Source organism: Ornithodoros turicata, chromosome 3, assembly GCF_037126465.1.
Source record: "Ornithodoros turicata isolate Travis chromosome 3, ASM3712646v1, whole genome shotgun sequence".
Lineage (NCBI taxonomy): Eukaryota > Metazoa > Arthropoda > Arachnida > Ixodida > Argasidae > Ornithodoros > Ornithodoros turicata.
In genome coordinates, this window is record NC_088203.1 from 24,468,030 (window position 1) to 24,481,700 (window position 13,671).

General features: G+C 44.5%; 1 protein-coding gene across 1 annotated transcript; it reads right to left on the reverse strand.

Moving 5' to 3' along the window:
- Positions 1-765: 765 nt before the first annotated feature.
- On the reverse strand, positions 766-13,415 carry LOC135389217 (uncharacterized). Its single transcript, XM_064619282.1, has 4 exons — positions 13,325-13,415; positions 1,814-1,955; positions 1,332-1,598; positions 766-1,180 (listed from the first exon to the last, which is right to left on the reverse strand). The coding sequence occupies exons 1-4, from the start codon at positions 13,413-13,415 to the stop codon at positions 766-768; spliced, it is 915 nt and encodes a 304-aa protein (XP_064475352.1).
- Between the last annotated feature and the right edge of the window lie 256 nt (positions 13,416-13,671).

Here is a 13,671-nt window from a genome sequence, read left to right on the forward strand (position 1 = left end):
TAGAAGCAACTCGCCAAATTGCCCCCCCCCCACAATCGCCCCCCAAAAACGTCAGTTTATACATTAAATGTCGCTCTCCCCCCTCCCCCACTACGCGCGCCGACAAAGAAACTGCCCCCTCCCCAAACCGAGCGTCTGGATCCGCCCCTGACACAGGCTGATACGTGGTGACTGATAGTCTGGAGCACGCCGAGCAGTCGTAACCGAAAATGTCTTTCTAAACTCAAAAAATTTGTCCTAAAATACGAATAAAATTTCGGCCAGAGGATTGATAGGTTGGCCCTCGTCAATCAGACGAAATTTATTGCTCTTTGTGCCACGCCACGCTGTTATTTAATTGCTGTTAGTGAATGCGTGTAGTATTAGTAATTTGTAGACACGATTATAGGTCTAGTAACGCTACTGCACGAATTTTGGCTCCCGGATTTGTCAAAAGATTCGATAAATCCGGATTTAAAAGCGGATTTCATTTAGGTCCGGAAAAACAAATCCGGATTTGAAAGGATTTGATTTAACGAGTCAAAATTAAATCCGGACTTGATTTGGATTTGATTTACTACCTTCAGAAAAAATGCGGATTTGATTTAAATCCGATTTGAGCGGCCAAATCCGCGACACTGCTTGGAGCGCATGTCAGAAAATTGAAACTGTGCAGAGATTTTCAAACACCTTATGTATTTATGAATAAAAAGTAAGAAAACCAATGCTTAATTCAGGGCATATGAAACAGGCAATTATTAGAAATTAAACGGAGCTTAAAATCGATTACCAATTTTGAAAATAACCGACAAGTGCCTCGCGCACTCTGGTACCGCTGCTTGTGCATCCGGAGGTGAGGTGCTCTGGCTGACCCCGTGCCTGATCGATGGATGTCGCCTCTGCGATCCACGTTGGGTCTGCAACATCGCTGAAATGTTCGCACATGTTATGCAATATGCAGCAAGCGCGTATGGTGACATGGACGCTTCCTGTGTCGCATTCCGTCCTTTTCATCACGTATCGGAAGCGGGCTTTCAATCTGCCAAAAGCGTTCTCGACGACTATCCTCGACCGTGACAGGTAGTAGTTGAAGGTGCTCTGTGCCGGTGTGGGTGGTGCATTGTGAGGGAAAGGTTTCACCAAGGACTTGCTAAGCGGGAACGCTTGGTCGCAGTGTATAAGTGGAGGAACTGCTGTACCACTGATCAGTTTTGTAGGATGAGCAAATAGTGGGCCCTGTATTAGCGAACTCAGACTTGATCACTCTGGTACGCCACGGTAGTACATTCACATACTGGTGGCCGTACCAGAAGATGTGAATTCTCAGAAGAACAGCGAAAATGGGGACTCACCAGCCCTTGTAGTTATAATAATCAGCAGCATGCTCTTTGGGAGGTGACACTGCAAAGTGGCATCCATCAAGGGTGCTAACACCCCGGGGGGGAACCACATATACTGCTTCGAAGTCCCGTATGTGCTGCTTCATTTCAGAAGCCTTGATCGTTTTTAAGAACTGTTCTTCGAGACGGGCGACGACGACGGTGCAAAATTCACGGTAGACCTCATTGAGGGTGGACCGTTCAACAGCGAACAAGTTGGCTACCGTCTTGTCCTCGGCGCTGGAACAAAAACGGTAGAGTTCCATAGCGGGGATATAGCAGAGTTCCACGGGGATATAGGTCGTCTCATATTTGTCTCTTCTCTTTCCATGTCGTGTCGGCAAACGTCGACAATGAAACGGAATGTGCGAGATGAGACACGAAAGTTCTCGCGGAACCTTGTTTCGCCAAGACGTGGGAGGGTTTCTTCAAACCACCTCTCGTTTCACACATACATCCATGTCTCTCGCAGGACTGTCAGAGATGCGCTGGACGCTACGATAGAAGCAACAAGCAGATTGTTGGCGTGCAGCTGAGGCTCTAGTATTTCCGCTTCGTCGGTCACCTCGCGTATTTCTACTTCGAGAGCAGCAGCTCCTGCGTTAGTCCCAGATACGTGACCGGCGATTACCGTGACAAGTGCATTGACGTCAATTTCTTCCATTTTCAGTAAAATGTGTACGCATACCCGACGGACGATATACAGCAAAGGACGCGCGCAAAGGGTTTCCTCACCCTCACCTCACGATATTTGAGGTGAGGTGAAGTGAGGGCCAATTTTTCTGGTGATGTTTGAGGTGAGGTGAGGAAAATTTCCAAAAATATTTGAGGTGAGGTGAGGTGAGGAAAATCTTCGAAAAAAATTTTGAGTTCAGGTGAGGTGAGGAAATTTTCAATTTTTTTAGGTGAGGTGAGGAAAAATTTCAAAAACATTTTGAGGTGAGGCGAGGAAAAATTTATGAACGAGCACTTTATGAAAACTTTTCCCGCGCGTACACGGGATATCTTTCTTTCTTTCCGTAGCTTCTGTCTCTCGTCTGGGCGGGGACTGCCCTCCTCTCTCGCCGCTGATCTAACGTCCGAGTTTGCGCGTTATTCGCATACCATCAACTGAACCTCAATTTCCGCGGAACTTTTACAGGTATAACAATCGTTCCACGAAGCGTTTTCTGTGATTGACTAGGCCAAATCCTCCAGCAAGAAAAAAAAAGAAAAAGGAAGAACGTTACATTGACTAAGCAATTTCATGAGTTCAATTTCAAAAATGTATTTCAATGGCAAATTGATGAAACTATTTGTATTTGGTGACAAACTAAATGTCCAAAAGAAAGTTGTTTACCCCATATTTTTCCGTTAAGCCGTTTTCTTATAATGGTCAAATGACACGTTTCGTGCCGCACCCTGTATGCACTCACGCTTGAGGTATATGCATTTACATTGGCAGTCACTCAAAGCCAACTCGCATCGAATACACAATCTTCACATCGAACACACAAATGCTTTGAAAAATTGAGCTGAGGTGATGTGAGGAAAATTTATAAAAAAAAGAATTGAGGTGAGGTGAGGAAAAGTCTCAAAAATTCCTTTGAGGTGAGGTGAGGTCCGGAAAAATTTTCAAAAATTTTTGAGGTGAGGTGAGGAAAATTTTTCTCCCAGAAAATTTGGGGTGAGGGCGAGGCTAGTGAGGACAAACGCCCACCTCTGGCCATCTTTCAACGCCATTTATAGTTCTCCAGCCTGCTATAGTGCACGAAGTGATTCCATGATTCAGCACGAGCCATTGGGCATTCCCTCACCTTGTACGATGTCCGCAGTCGCACTTTTAGGGTATTTTCCACCGTACCCAGCTCGCCGAATAGCTCCTGCATCCTTTCCCAGCTTGCGAAAGGGGTCGACCCTCCCTCTTACAGATCTTTGGCTTAACTGCATTCGGCAAACTGGGATTCGGCTGACCCTTGGGATTGGGATATGACAGTTCATATACGTGTGCTCAGATTTTCTGCATAATTAACTTCATCCTGTTCATTTTCTCTCCGCTTCCCTACACCCCCACCTCAATCAGATTATTTCAAAAGAGCACTGAAGGACACCGAGTTATAATGCGCTACCCAGTGCCACTCAGCCATGCTTCCTCAGGCACCTTGATACAGATTGTAAACAGCGCCTGCAAAAGCCCTTTTCATAATTTGGAGACCCAGCATTTAAGTCTAAACTATTACTCCCCCTCCTCACAACAATACAGTCCCTTTTTGTAGACTCATCTTCCGCATTCAATACTCCTTTCCGAATCAGGAACCCAGCACCCGTCTCCAAACAACCGCTCCTAAGACAACCGCATAGGGTTTCTCAATCCTTCCGCCCGTCGTTCCAATGTAAATCACGCTGAAAGCTATCGAAACGGAAACTCTATCCCCGTCAGGGCATGACTAATGTCCTCCAAACGCTCCGATGAACTGGTAATACAAAAGGCGCCGCAGAATGTGAAGAGCCCTTTGAAACATGATATACCTCTGCGTTTCGGCTTAGTCCGGAAAGAAGCCGCCTTTGCGATGTCGCACGTGATTGGATTCATTAGGACCCCAGGGGAGAACGCTTATCATTTAGGAGCCGAAGATGAGTTATTCAGAGTTGGCAAGTACTCTGATGGTCGTGTCGTAAACATTGGCTGCGGCCAAAAAGTGTCTATGAGGAAGTGCATCAGAGTCCGTTGTCACGTGTCATTTTTATGTTTAATACGTTACCATTTGGGGGTGTACTAGTTAGTAGCAGTTGGAAAAAGCTGTATGTATGTGTGTCCGTGTGTGGTGTCTGTGTATGAGATGGTGAAGCCTCGGCGAGACAGATCTATAAGTGGACATGTAAACGGGACATAAGAGGGTAAATGTAAATGGAGGTAAATCATATGAAATTGAAGTAGTTGAAGCTAATTAAGAGTAAGAGGTAAGGGTAATGAGAGGTAATTAAAGGGAACTAAATTGAATTCAAGATTACCTCAGGTAACCTGCGGTTACCTTCGCTAATTAAAAGGTTAGTTGAAAGTAATTGCGGCTAATTAAAGGGTAATTTAATGGACTTACATATAGTAACTGAAAGTGTCGAACCGGAAGTCGGGTTGGAACGGAAGTGGATACCGGAAATCAAGTATAGTCAAGTAATCAAGGAAGAATATGTTGATGGGCACTGTTCAAAATAAAATATTGTTATTATTATTATTATAATTAGGTAAGTATCGCCGTGAACTGGACCACCGGAAGTTGGGCTTAAACCTGAACTGAATACCCGGAAGTCAAGTATAGACAGGAAAAGGCGGTAAATGCTAACGCAGTTTCTTCGCATTTACCGCTAAATCGCCACTGAATTTTTATTTCGCCGGCTTCGTTTTTGGCGGGCAATATAAAAACCACATAAAACTCACTTTGTAGGCAACACCTCGATAACCTCCACAGTTTTCCAATTGACACAACGGCCCCTAAACCACAATTTTAAAAGTTCACTAACTAGTTTTTTCATATAATTAATTAGAATGTGAAAGAGTTGGTTCTATTCGAGTCGAGCTCTCGCTCTGTCTCTAAGTATTGGTACGTGTTCCTTGGTACATCCTGTATATGTGTGTGTTGTTTTGTAGCGACACAACACGTAATCACGGAAGAGATTTGCGTTTTGGTGCATGTTAATCAGGGTGCGACGCTTGTATAAACCATTCAACAACAAAAAGTTGAAAAATAAAAATATTCAAAATTCCTCTAAAATAAACTTTTACAACTTAATCTTGTACATAACCACGGCGTCAAAACAAAGTCGGAAGAATAAAGTTTGCAAAATCAACCCTTCGAAATAAAGCTTTCAAAGTTTACCCACGCTGATTGGTGCTCAGCGGAAGTTATCCACATCCGCGTCGGAAAATAGTACGCTCTTGGGATGAATTAAACTAAACCACTTCCGATTTATGGAATAGCCTTGTTCACAGCTCAACAGAGGAATATGTGCATTACGCCTCTATTCATACGCGTCGTCCTCTGTATTTTCAAACTGAATAATTCGACTTCCTCAGCTATTATTGGAACAAACATGCTGAATTATGATGCAGATATGAATAAAGCGAAGTCGGCCCAAGACGCATGACCCCCCCCCCCCCCCCCCCAATAACCATGACGGTGCCTGCCTGAGCGTGGCCGACTACAGTAAGATGTTGCACCACCGATCACCACCGTAATATCGTCAGTTTCGTTGAATAGAACATATTGTCGCCATCAAATAACGTACGACTGAGTGTATTGTCATCAAGTAAGAGAACAACCTATGGAGGTCGTGTTGCCAACTGTATAAGATGTAGGATGGGATAACAATGATCCCACTACTGAGAGCCGCCCTAGACCTAAATAATATTTTTTTTAGAATGTGTATTTTAAAGGCGTGGATTCATAAAGAAGTTTATTTCACCGGATGGATTTGGCGGTGTGAAATTTTAGGCGGGGATTTTTTAATGTTTTGATTTTGGGCGTTTATTTCAGTATGCACCCATTAATCTGAACAAAATACGTCGACTCATGAAATCATCGGCTTACCACACGTACACATAAGCAAACAAAAAGTAACTCGACGCGAAAAAAGAAGAAACCCCAAAATATTTCGGTGGTAGGCTTATGCTGGTATAGATGAGGATGGCCTGCAAAAGCGGGGAGATCCCCACTCTGGGAAGGACAGAGAGCTTGAAGCGTGCGTTATGGTGTGCCCTTATCGTCCTTTCCAGGCGATCGATAGAAATATTATAATGTGCTTGACGGGTTCGTCGCATCCTTCGCAGGAATGCCATCGAGGTGCCATGTTTTGAGTCGTCTGGGTATGACAGCAGGGTGTGTAGAAGTCTTGGATAATAGGTCAGTCATAACAGAGAGGATCCACGCTTCTCCCGTTTTGTCCTTTTTTTTTTTTTTATTACATGGTGCACATGAAGTGATGACGCTATGAAATGGATTTTTTTAAAAATGGTAGTGACGTGCACTCTAAGAAGCAGAACTTCACGAAACGTACAAAACCAACTGTCATTCAGAAAAGCCTAAGTGGCATTTGCACACGTAACTATAGTTGCTTACCCAGCGGACGAGCTTCCGATGGCCCACGACGACGCATTTTTTCGAGTTAAAGCTGCAGAAAACTCGTGGTAAGAGACCTCTGCCGGAGGAACGTCATCATGACGTTGGTAGACACCCTGAAACCGAAAGACATGACTGGGTTCCACGAATGGGCATTTGTTCGCTGCCTCGTACTGTACGAAAAGTAGGACCGAGGGCCGTGGCTTTCGGGCGCGACCTTGTTCGCCTCTAGCTACGAGCGTAGCTCAACTCTACCAAATTGGTGGCGCTGTCGAACACTATGACGTCATTTGTTTAGAAGCAGGGAAGGGTCTATTGAACTGAGCGTAACGAAAAAAATGTGACGACGCAAACTTGCGCTTCCGTGAATGGAATCACCGTGGTCAACATGGCGGTCTCCGGTGTGTAGTGTGAAGGTACCGCTAGGGGTGCTACCTGTGCAGAAACCGAAACGAACTCACATATGGACGCCAATTTCTGTCATGCATCGCTGGCGCCCCTGGCGGTAACAGCACCTAACTCATCTGAGACCGCCGCGCTGACATCGGTATCGCCTATTGTAATGCGGCTTATGTCGCCATTTCCCCATGTATTTCTTCCTATTCGGTGCATCACACGCCGGTTGCAGTCACGTACTGCCCCATTGTTGTCAGCATAAAACATACCGCAGCCATCTTCTGCGTCGAAGTACAACTGGGTCGAAGTACAACTTGTCTGCACACACACTCTAAAAAATAAAACTCCTTTTTAGGTGTAATTGGGGTGTATTTGGGGTGTATCAATTGCTTTACTCCCTTATTACACCCTCAAGAAAAAGAATACACCCTGTTTTTGGTCTGAAATGGGTGTAATATGTGTGTGTCCCGCTCTGCAGGGTGTAATTTCGAGAATTGGTGTGAAAAAGGTGTAGTTGTCATCAAATTTCTAATGCTTCGCTACGACAGGTCTGGCAACAGTGTGCTGTTTACTCTCTGTTCTCCAGCTATGGCGGTTGGTGTTAGTTGTGGTAGTTTTCGTGTTCTTTGGGGAGGTCGTTTGGTGAACTACAGGTAATTTGACCATCTGAGTTTAGTGTGCACTGCAAGGATTATGGTTCCGGGTCTCGAACGGATGCAAGCAACAGATGCGCCGTGCCCATCGGATCGAGTAGCTTGTCCGAGCGTCTCGCTGCAGCGTGCTGTTTGGTAAGTGTTGTCGGTGTATTTTGTCTTGTCTGCTTGTCTGGTTAATTGAAGTGCCTTTGAAGCGGGTATTTTGAGATTATGTTTGAACCTAAAGTGGAATGCACGGATTAGATCAGAGAACAGTGCGCGTTGCGTTGTAACGGTCACATGTGGCCGTGAGGCAAAGTCAAGGGGTATACGTAACAAACGAAGTTGGTGCAATTTGTGCTAGCAAGTAAAGCAGCTGGCAACTCAAGAGGCAAGAGGTAGCGGGCAATGAAACCACAAAACCACAACCCTTTGATTTCCGGTCAGATGTGCTGAGTCAATGGCTGTGCGCGTCTTCTGAACAAGGCCCTAGCAAGATTGTGTGTTGGCGATGTCAGAATGGTGTAATTGGTAAAACACTTGACCAGAAATCAGAGAGGTATGGGTTCGGGTCTCGCTACCGACACTTCGCTGACCCTTTACCGATTGCAGCTTTGTAGTGACATTGGTCTTTTAACTACACTATGATTGTCTGCTTCTTAATTCCTACGTTATTTTAGTACAATCATCTGATTTTTCACTAGTCACAATATTACCATGGTTATGGCGTATTATAGCTTGAGTTGCTTTTGCGCCAATAAAATTCAATCATCACCATTTATCGATTGCTTTACTTTCTAGCTTGAGCTGCTTGCATGTTGACGAAGGCTGTGTATACTCTTAATTCTTCTCTAGCCTCAGCCATCTGCGTAACTATCATGTAATTTGTGGTTCGCCGTTAATTTGATTAAGGAATTTTACAGTTCGTTTTTTTTTTTTCTTTCACTACAGAGGCAGGACTTCTCTTGGCCTCACCGTAATACCTTCATCTTGGTCGACATGTTGGTGGAAACTTTTATGTTTTGTATTGTGCGGTGACTATGTAATTATTATTGCAGTGCATGTAGTGTATTATATGTAATTCAAATAAAGAATATGCCTGTTATTTTAACCGTTGTGTTTCTGTTGCCCTCGGCATAACACCCTTACTGAAGGGTGTTGTCTTGCCTGGGGGTGTAGACATACACCAAAAAGGGAGTCAGTTAGGGTACCGCTAGATTACACCAAAAGAGGTGTTCAGAAAACACCCTTTCTGAGGGGTGTAGTTTTGCCAGAGGGTGTATATATGCACCAAAAAGGGAGTCAGTTAGGGTATTAAATTAAAGTTAGGGTAAATTACACCCAAAAAGGAGTTATATTTTTTAGAGTGCAGTGTGCTCCGAAGTCGGTCCATATAGCAGGTAGTAATGTGCTACCAACCCAATTCAAGTATCTGGCGCCGGAAATTTCCGACACATGATACTGGAAACATTGTTTTCATCTCCCGCATTCCGAACGAACCACGGAATGCGCATAAAGTAGTGACAGCATAAAACAGAAAATGGAAAATAGAGAGCTGTCTTCGTGCAGGGCACACAGTGTTATTTGTTCCAGTATCACTTATGAAAAGTGCGTGAAACACACTCAGTAGCAGTCTTCCAAATTCGGTGTTGGGATACACAATGCAAATATGAAATACTTTCCTCATCTGTTGCAGAAGCATAGCTTTAATATTAAAATTTCAATAACGCCTGCAAGCTTCACCAGCAGCGAAACAAGAGAATGTGTGGGCGCAGAAGGGTATTATATTCGTACCGATGCGTCTGGTGCATTCCATTCTTCTTTTATTTTCGTTTCATCGTGCATTTTCGCAGTTATTACACTGCATTTCATAGGTGTCAATTTCGTCCAAACTAAAACTAAAAGACAACCCGGAAGAAATAGCAGGGGTTTAGCGAATCCAGAGAGAGAACATACCTCGAATAGTTATGTATTAGAAAAGGGTATTGCACGCTCGTAATAACGGTAGACGAATACCACGCATTCAACGAGACGGGATTCGCATGGGCATACCATCACGAGTGACATGAAGCGGGAGAACCTCGATATATATACCCGATTGCGAAATCCCCGATCCCGGAATTCACGTTCTCGAAACAAGGAAAATCACGGAGAATGCTCGATTGCATCGTAAGATGATATGCCGTGTTTAAAAACACCACATCACTATGTAACCACTCAAATACATGGGTTTTGGATGTCTCTTCCAGTCGTTTACTCGAACGAAAGCCACATGTCAGCAGCCGTTGGGCTTAGCCGTTGGGCTTAGCAGCGAGGACACGACGGAGCAGCATGCTAGTTAGTTTATTATTAGGCTAGCCCAAGCTCTGTGCTTGCATTTTTATGTTCAGGTTAGTCTGCACTCTTAGAACAAAAGGTTTAGTACTGATACACTTGACGTGGTAACGCGCTGTCACGTATGTTAGTCCAAAAAGTGTTAAAATTAAACCCCCTGAACGGGTGACAATACTAAACCCTGTTTGCAGGGTGTGACGTTACCACCTTAAGGGAGAATATCGTACCCCGTGGATTGGTGGTAAAATTGCCACTCCTGGGTGCTACATTATACCCTGCGTGCAGGTGGTTAAGCTGCCACCCCAGGGTGTTACATTATTCCCTGTGCGGACGTGTGTGTGTACGTGTCAGTCGATCCCCTAACGCCATATCCGCGTATGACATATCCTTCTCGCCTCTTCCCGGCACATTTAGCCCTTTAGAGCTACATTTGACTGGAAGTTATCTTCATCGACTAATCACCAAGGGAAAGACGCAAACAAAAACTAACCGCGCTTACAAACATGCAAACTTCGCGCGCAAGGCCACACGCGCAAAGCAAAGGTTAGGCTGAAAGGTCGTGCAGATTTTTGGAAAAATCTTCCCCGAAACAGCACCGCAAGCGATACTGCCCCGACTACCGTTTTATGGGCCGCGCATTAAAAAAACAACGGCCCACCCGGGGGCGGACCGCGTTATGGAGGGGACCTTCTCAAATATATAAAGGACCGGCTCCCCATTGCCTCCCTCCACCTCGTACGCGGGGTTGAAGGGAGACGAAGGAATTCCCGCCTGGGAGCAATTTGCCGGACAACAGATACTATTAATAGGCTGCGACTTCGCAAATTCTGATATCCTCTTCGTCTGACAAGCGACATTGCCACTGAGGGTTCGGAGATTTCCTCATTGTAGTATCGGAAAGTCGGCCGCCACAGGTGACAACATCTCGGTTTAGAATACAACCGTGTTGTTGACGGTGTTGTCTACTTAAATTACTCCTCAAATACGGTGATACTATTTTTTCTAGAAATTATCGTTGTGGCATGTAATGAACTTGCTTATCCTGGGTGGCCACTATAAATAAGCTGGGTAACCACCCTTCGGCGCGGCGCGCGGCTGTGCATTTCATCCCTTACGAAAATGTCAGATCTGGTCTGGAACACGGATTGCGTAAGAAATACTCTTGTGAAACTCAACTTGCCAGCTTTATGTCGGCACAGTTCCCCTTGAAGTCGGCCCAGGACGCATACTAATCCCCCAGTCCCCCACTCCTTCCTGCTGTCCTCTCTCCGTCTTTCCACGTCTGTACGCCGCTCATAGCCACAGTTGCTTCGCGGCGCTAACACGAAAGTAAAAAAAAAAACTTGCCAACTTCGCTCATGACCTACAAACTGGCCTGGATAAGGGGGTGGAGACAGAGGCTATCTTCATCGACCTCAAAAAGGCGTTTGATAAGGTATCTCACACGGGTCTTCTTTATAAATTATCTCGTCTAAACCTTCCCCCATCTCTCTTAACTTGGATCGAACAGTTCCTATCCCGCCGTAAACAAGTAACGATAGTTCACGGTACCTTATCATTCTTCTGTTCTGTCACATCGGGCGTCCCTCAGGGCGCCGTTCTCGGCCCGTTACTATTTCTCATATACATTAACGACTTTCCCACCAACATCACTTCAAAAGTTGGGCTTTTCGCAGACGACAGTGTGATGTACCGAGCAATATCGAGCATATCAGACCAGATCATATTACAACGCGATCTTAACATAATTGGCGGATGGTGCGAAGTCTTGCAAATGGAACTCAGCTTGCCGATGTGCGTATTTGTTCATTTCACCCGTTCCTCACAACCTGTAACTGTTACATACTCTATTTCCAATCATTTTCTCTTCCCTTCCGCATCATGCAAGTACCTGGGCCTTACTTTTTCATCTAACCTTTCATGGAAGGACCATATCTTAGTCATCTGTAAGAGGGCCAATTGCTCGCTTGCTTTCCTTCGACGCAACATAAGACAAGCGCCCACAAATGTTAAAATAATTGCATATAATGCTCTGCTTCGACCTCAGTTGGACTATGCAGCCTCGATATGGATCCCCATCAGTCATATTTGGAAACACTTGTTGAGTCAGTCCAGAGCCCGTGCGTCCATTTCATCTTATCGGACTATTCCATTCAATCAAGTGTGTCCTTAATGAAACTTAATCTAGGTCTTCCCACTTTGACATTAAGAAGGAAGTACCTTCGGATCTGCCTATTCCATAAATTCTTCTACGCTACAACACTGAGTCAGCTATACATCATTCGGGCCCGTTATATTTATCGTCGCACCGATCACAGTCAGAAAGTATCATGTACTATCTCTCGCACCGAGTCCTTCGGACACTCTTTCATACCGCTCGCCGAAACCGAGTGGAACTCACTCCCACAGAACATTGTTGACATCGCAGATCCCCTAACCTTCCGCAGGCATTTACTTTCCCATTTGTTTCATTAATACATTTGTTGTCACATAGATTTCCTTGCCTGTCTTCAGTGGCCAGTGTATTATCGTTATTGCTTTGAATTACTATTGTTATTATTGTTATAACTCTTGTTTGTTCTCCTTCTAAACTAATAGTGTGCAAAGGCTGTTGTTAGGTTTTGCCTTATCGTTTGCCCATGTAATGACCGAACTTAGTGGTACCTTGGGTTTTGGAATAATAAATAAATAAATAAAATAAAATAAATAAATATCTGGCCTGACAAAAGTTCCAGTTCTGGTTCTGATCAGGAATTGGGTCATTTCCAGATCCGGCATCTTAATCAGGCCAGATCTGTTTTGCGTGGGCCTGCACGACACTTCCAGATCTGATTTCTTATGTGGCCAGATCTGTGTGGATCTGACCTGAATAACATTTCCAGATCTGGTAATATCAGGCCAGACCTGTTTTGCATTTGACCTGAATAGCATTCCCAGTTCTGGTGATGTCATCAGGCCAGATCTGTTTCCTTGGACATCTGGCCACGAATAAAAAAAAAAATCACTGTCGAAATCATGCTGCTGTCTTGAATTTCCTCACGACAGAAATGTAGTTACCGGATCACCATGTAGGGATAGTATTCATTTTAAGATGCCATAGTTTTGGTGCAGCCTAACTGCTAGTGGTCTGTTCTAGTGTCTGCGTGTGCTGTATAGAAGACATATACATTTATACATGCAAATATTATGAAAACAAGTATTTTATTAAAATGACTAGAAGTGCTTACATGTAGGTAGAGTGAGTGTTTACACTTCGTTTTAAATGACACTTTCAAACTCAAAATTGTTACTAAAGAACTCTAAAAAATAGTTATGGGTTATGATGCTGCAAAATTGCCTTCGTCTTTGCAGGCTTAAATGAGTAGAAGTGCTTACATGTAGGTCGAATTTCTACACTTTCTGCTAAATTGAACTGTAAAACTCCTTGAAAACTGTTACTGTAAAACTGTAACTGATGTTATATGTTCAGTATCGTGCCTTCCGTACTCGAGTCTTTGTACTGACTCACCCTGACCGAGGTCCTGCACGTGTTGGCTGAAGCCCGACGAAGTCGGATTTCCCGTGGCCGACACGGCCTGACTTGCCTTGAATCCGGGCATTTCGTATGTCCGGGATGTGTCAGATAAAACAGCCTTACTGGTATCCGGACCATTTCGTAGGTCCGGCCCGTGTCGGTTAAAGCCGGATACAGTCGGATTTGCCATGAACCCATCCAGATCAGACCTGATCTGGCCTGCATCCGGGTTCGTGTCTGAATCATCCGGAGTTTTCGTACGGGATGGTCGGATAACATTTATTTACAGTAGTTTATTTGCAGCGGATATTTAGAGCAGTTTATTTCGAGGAGGATACACC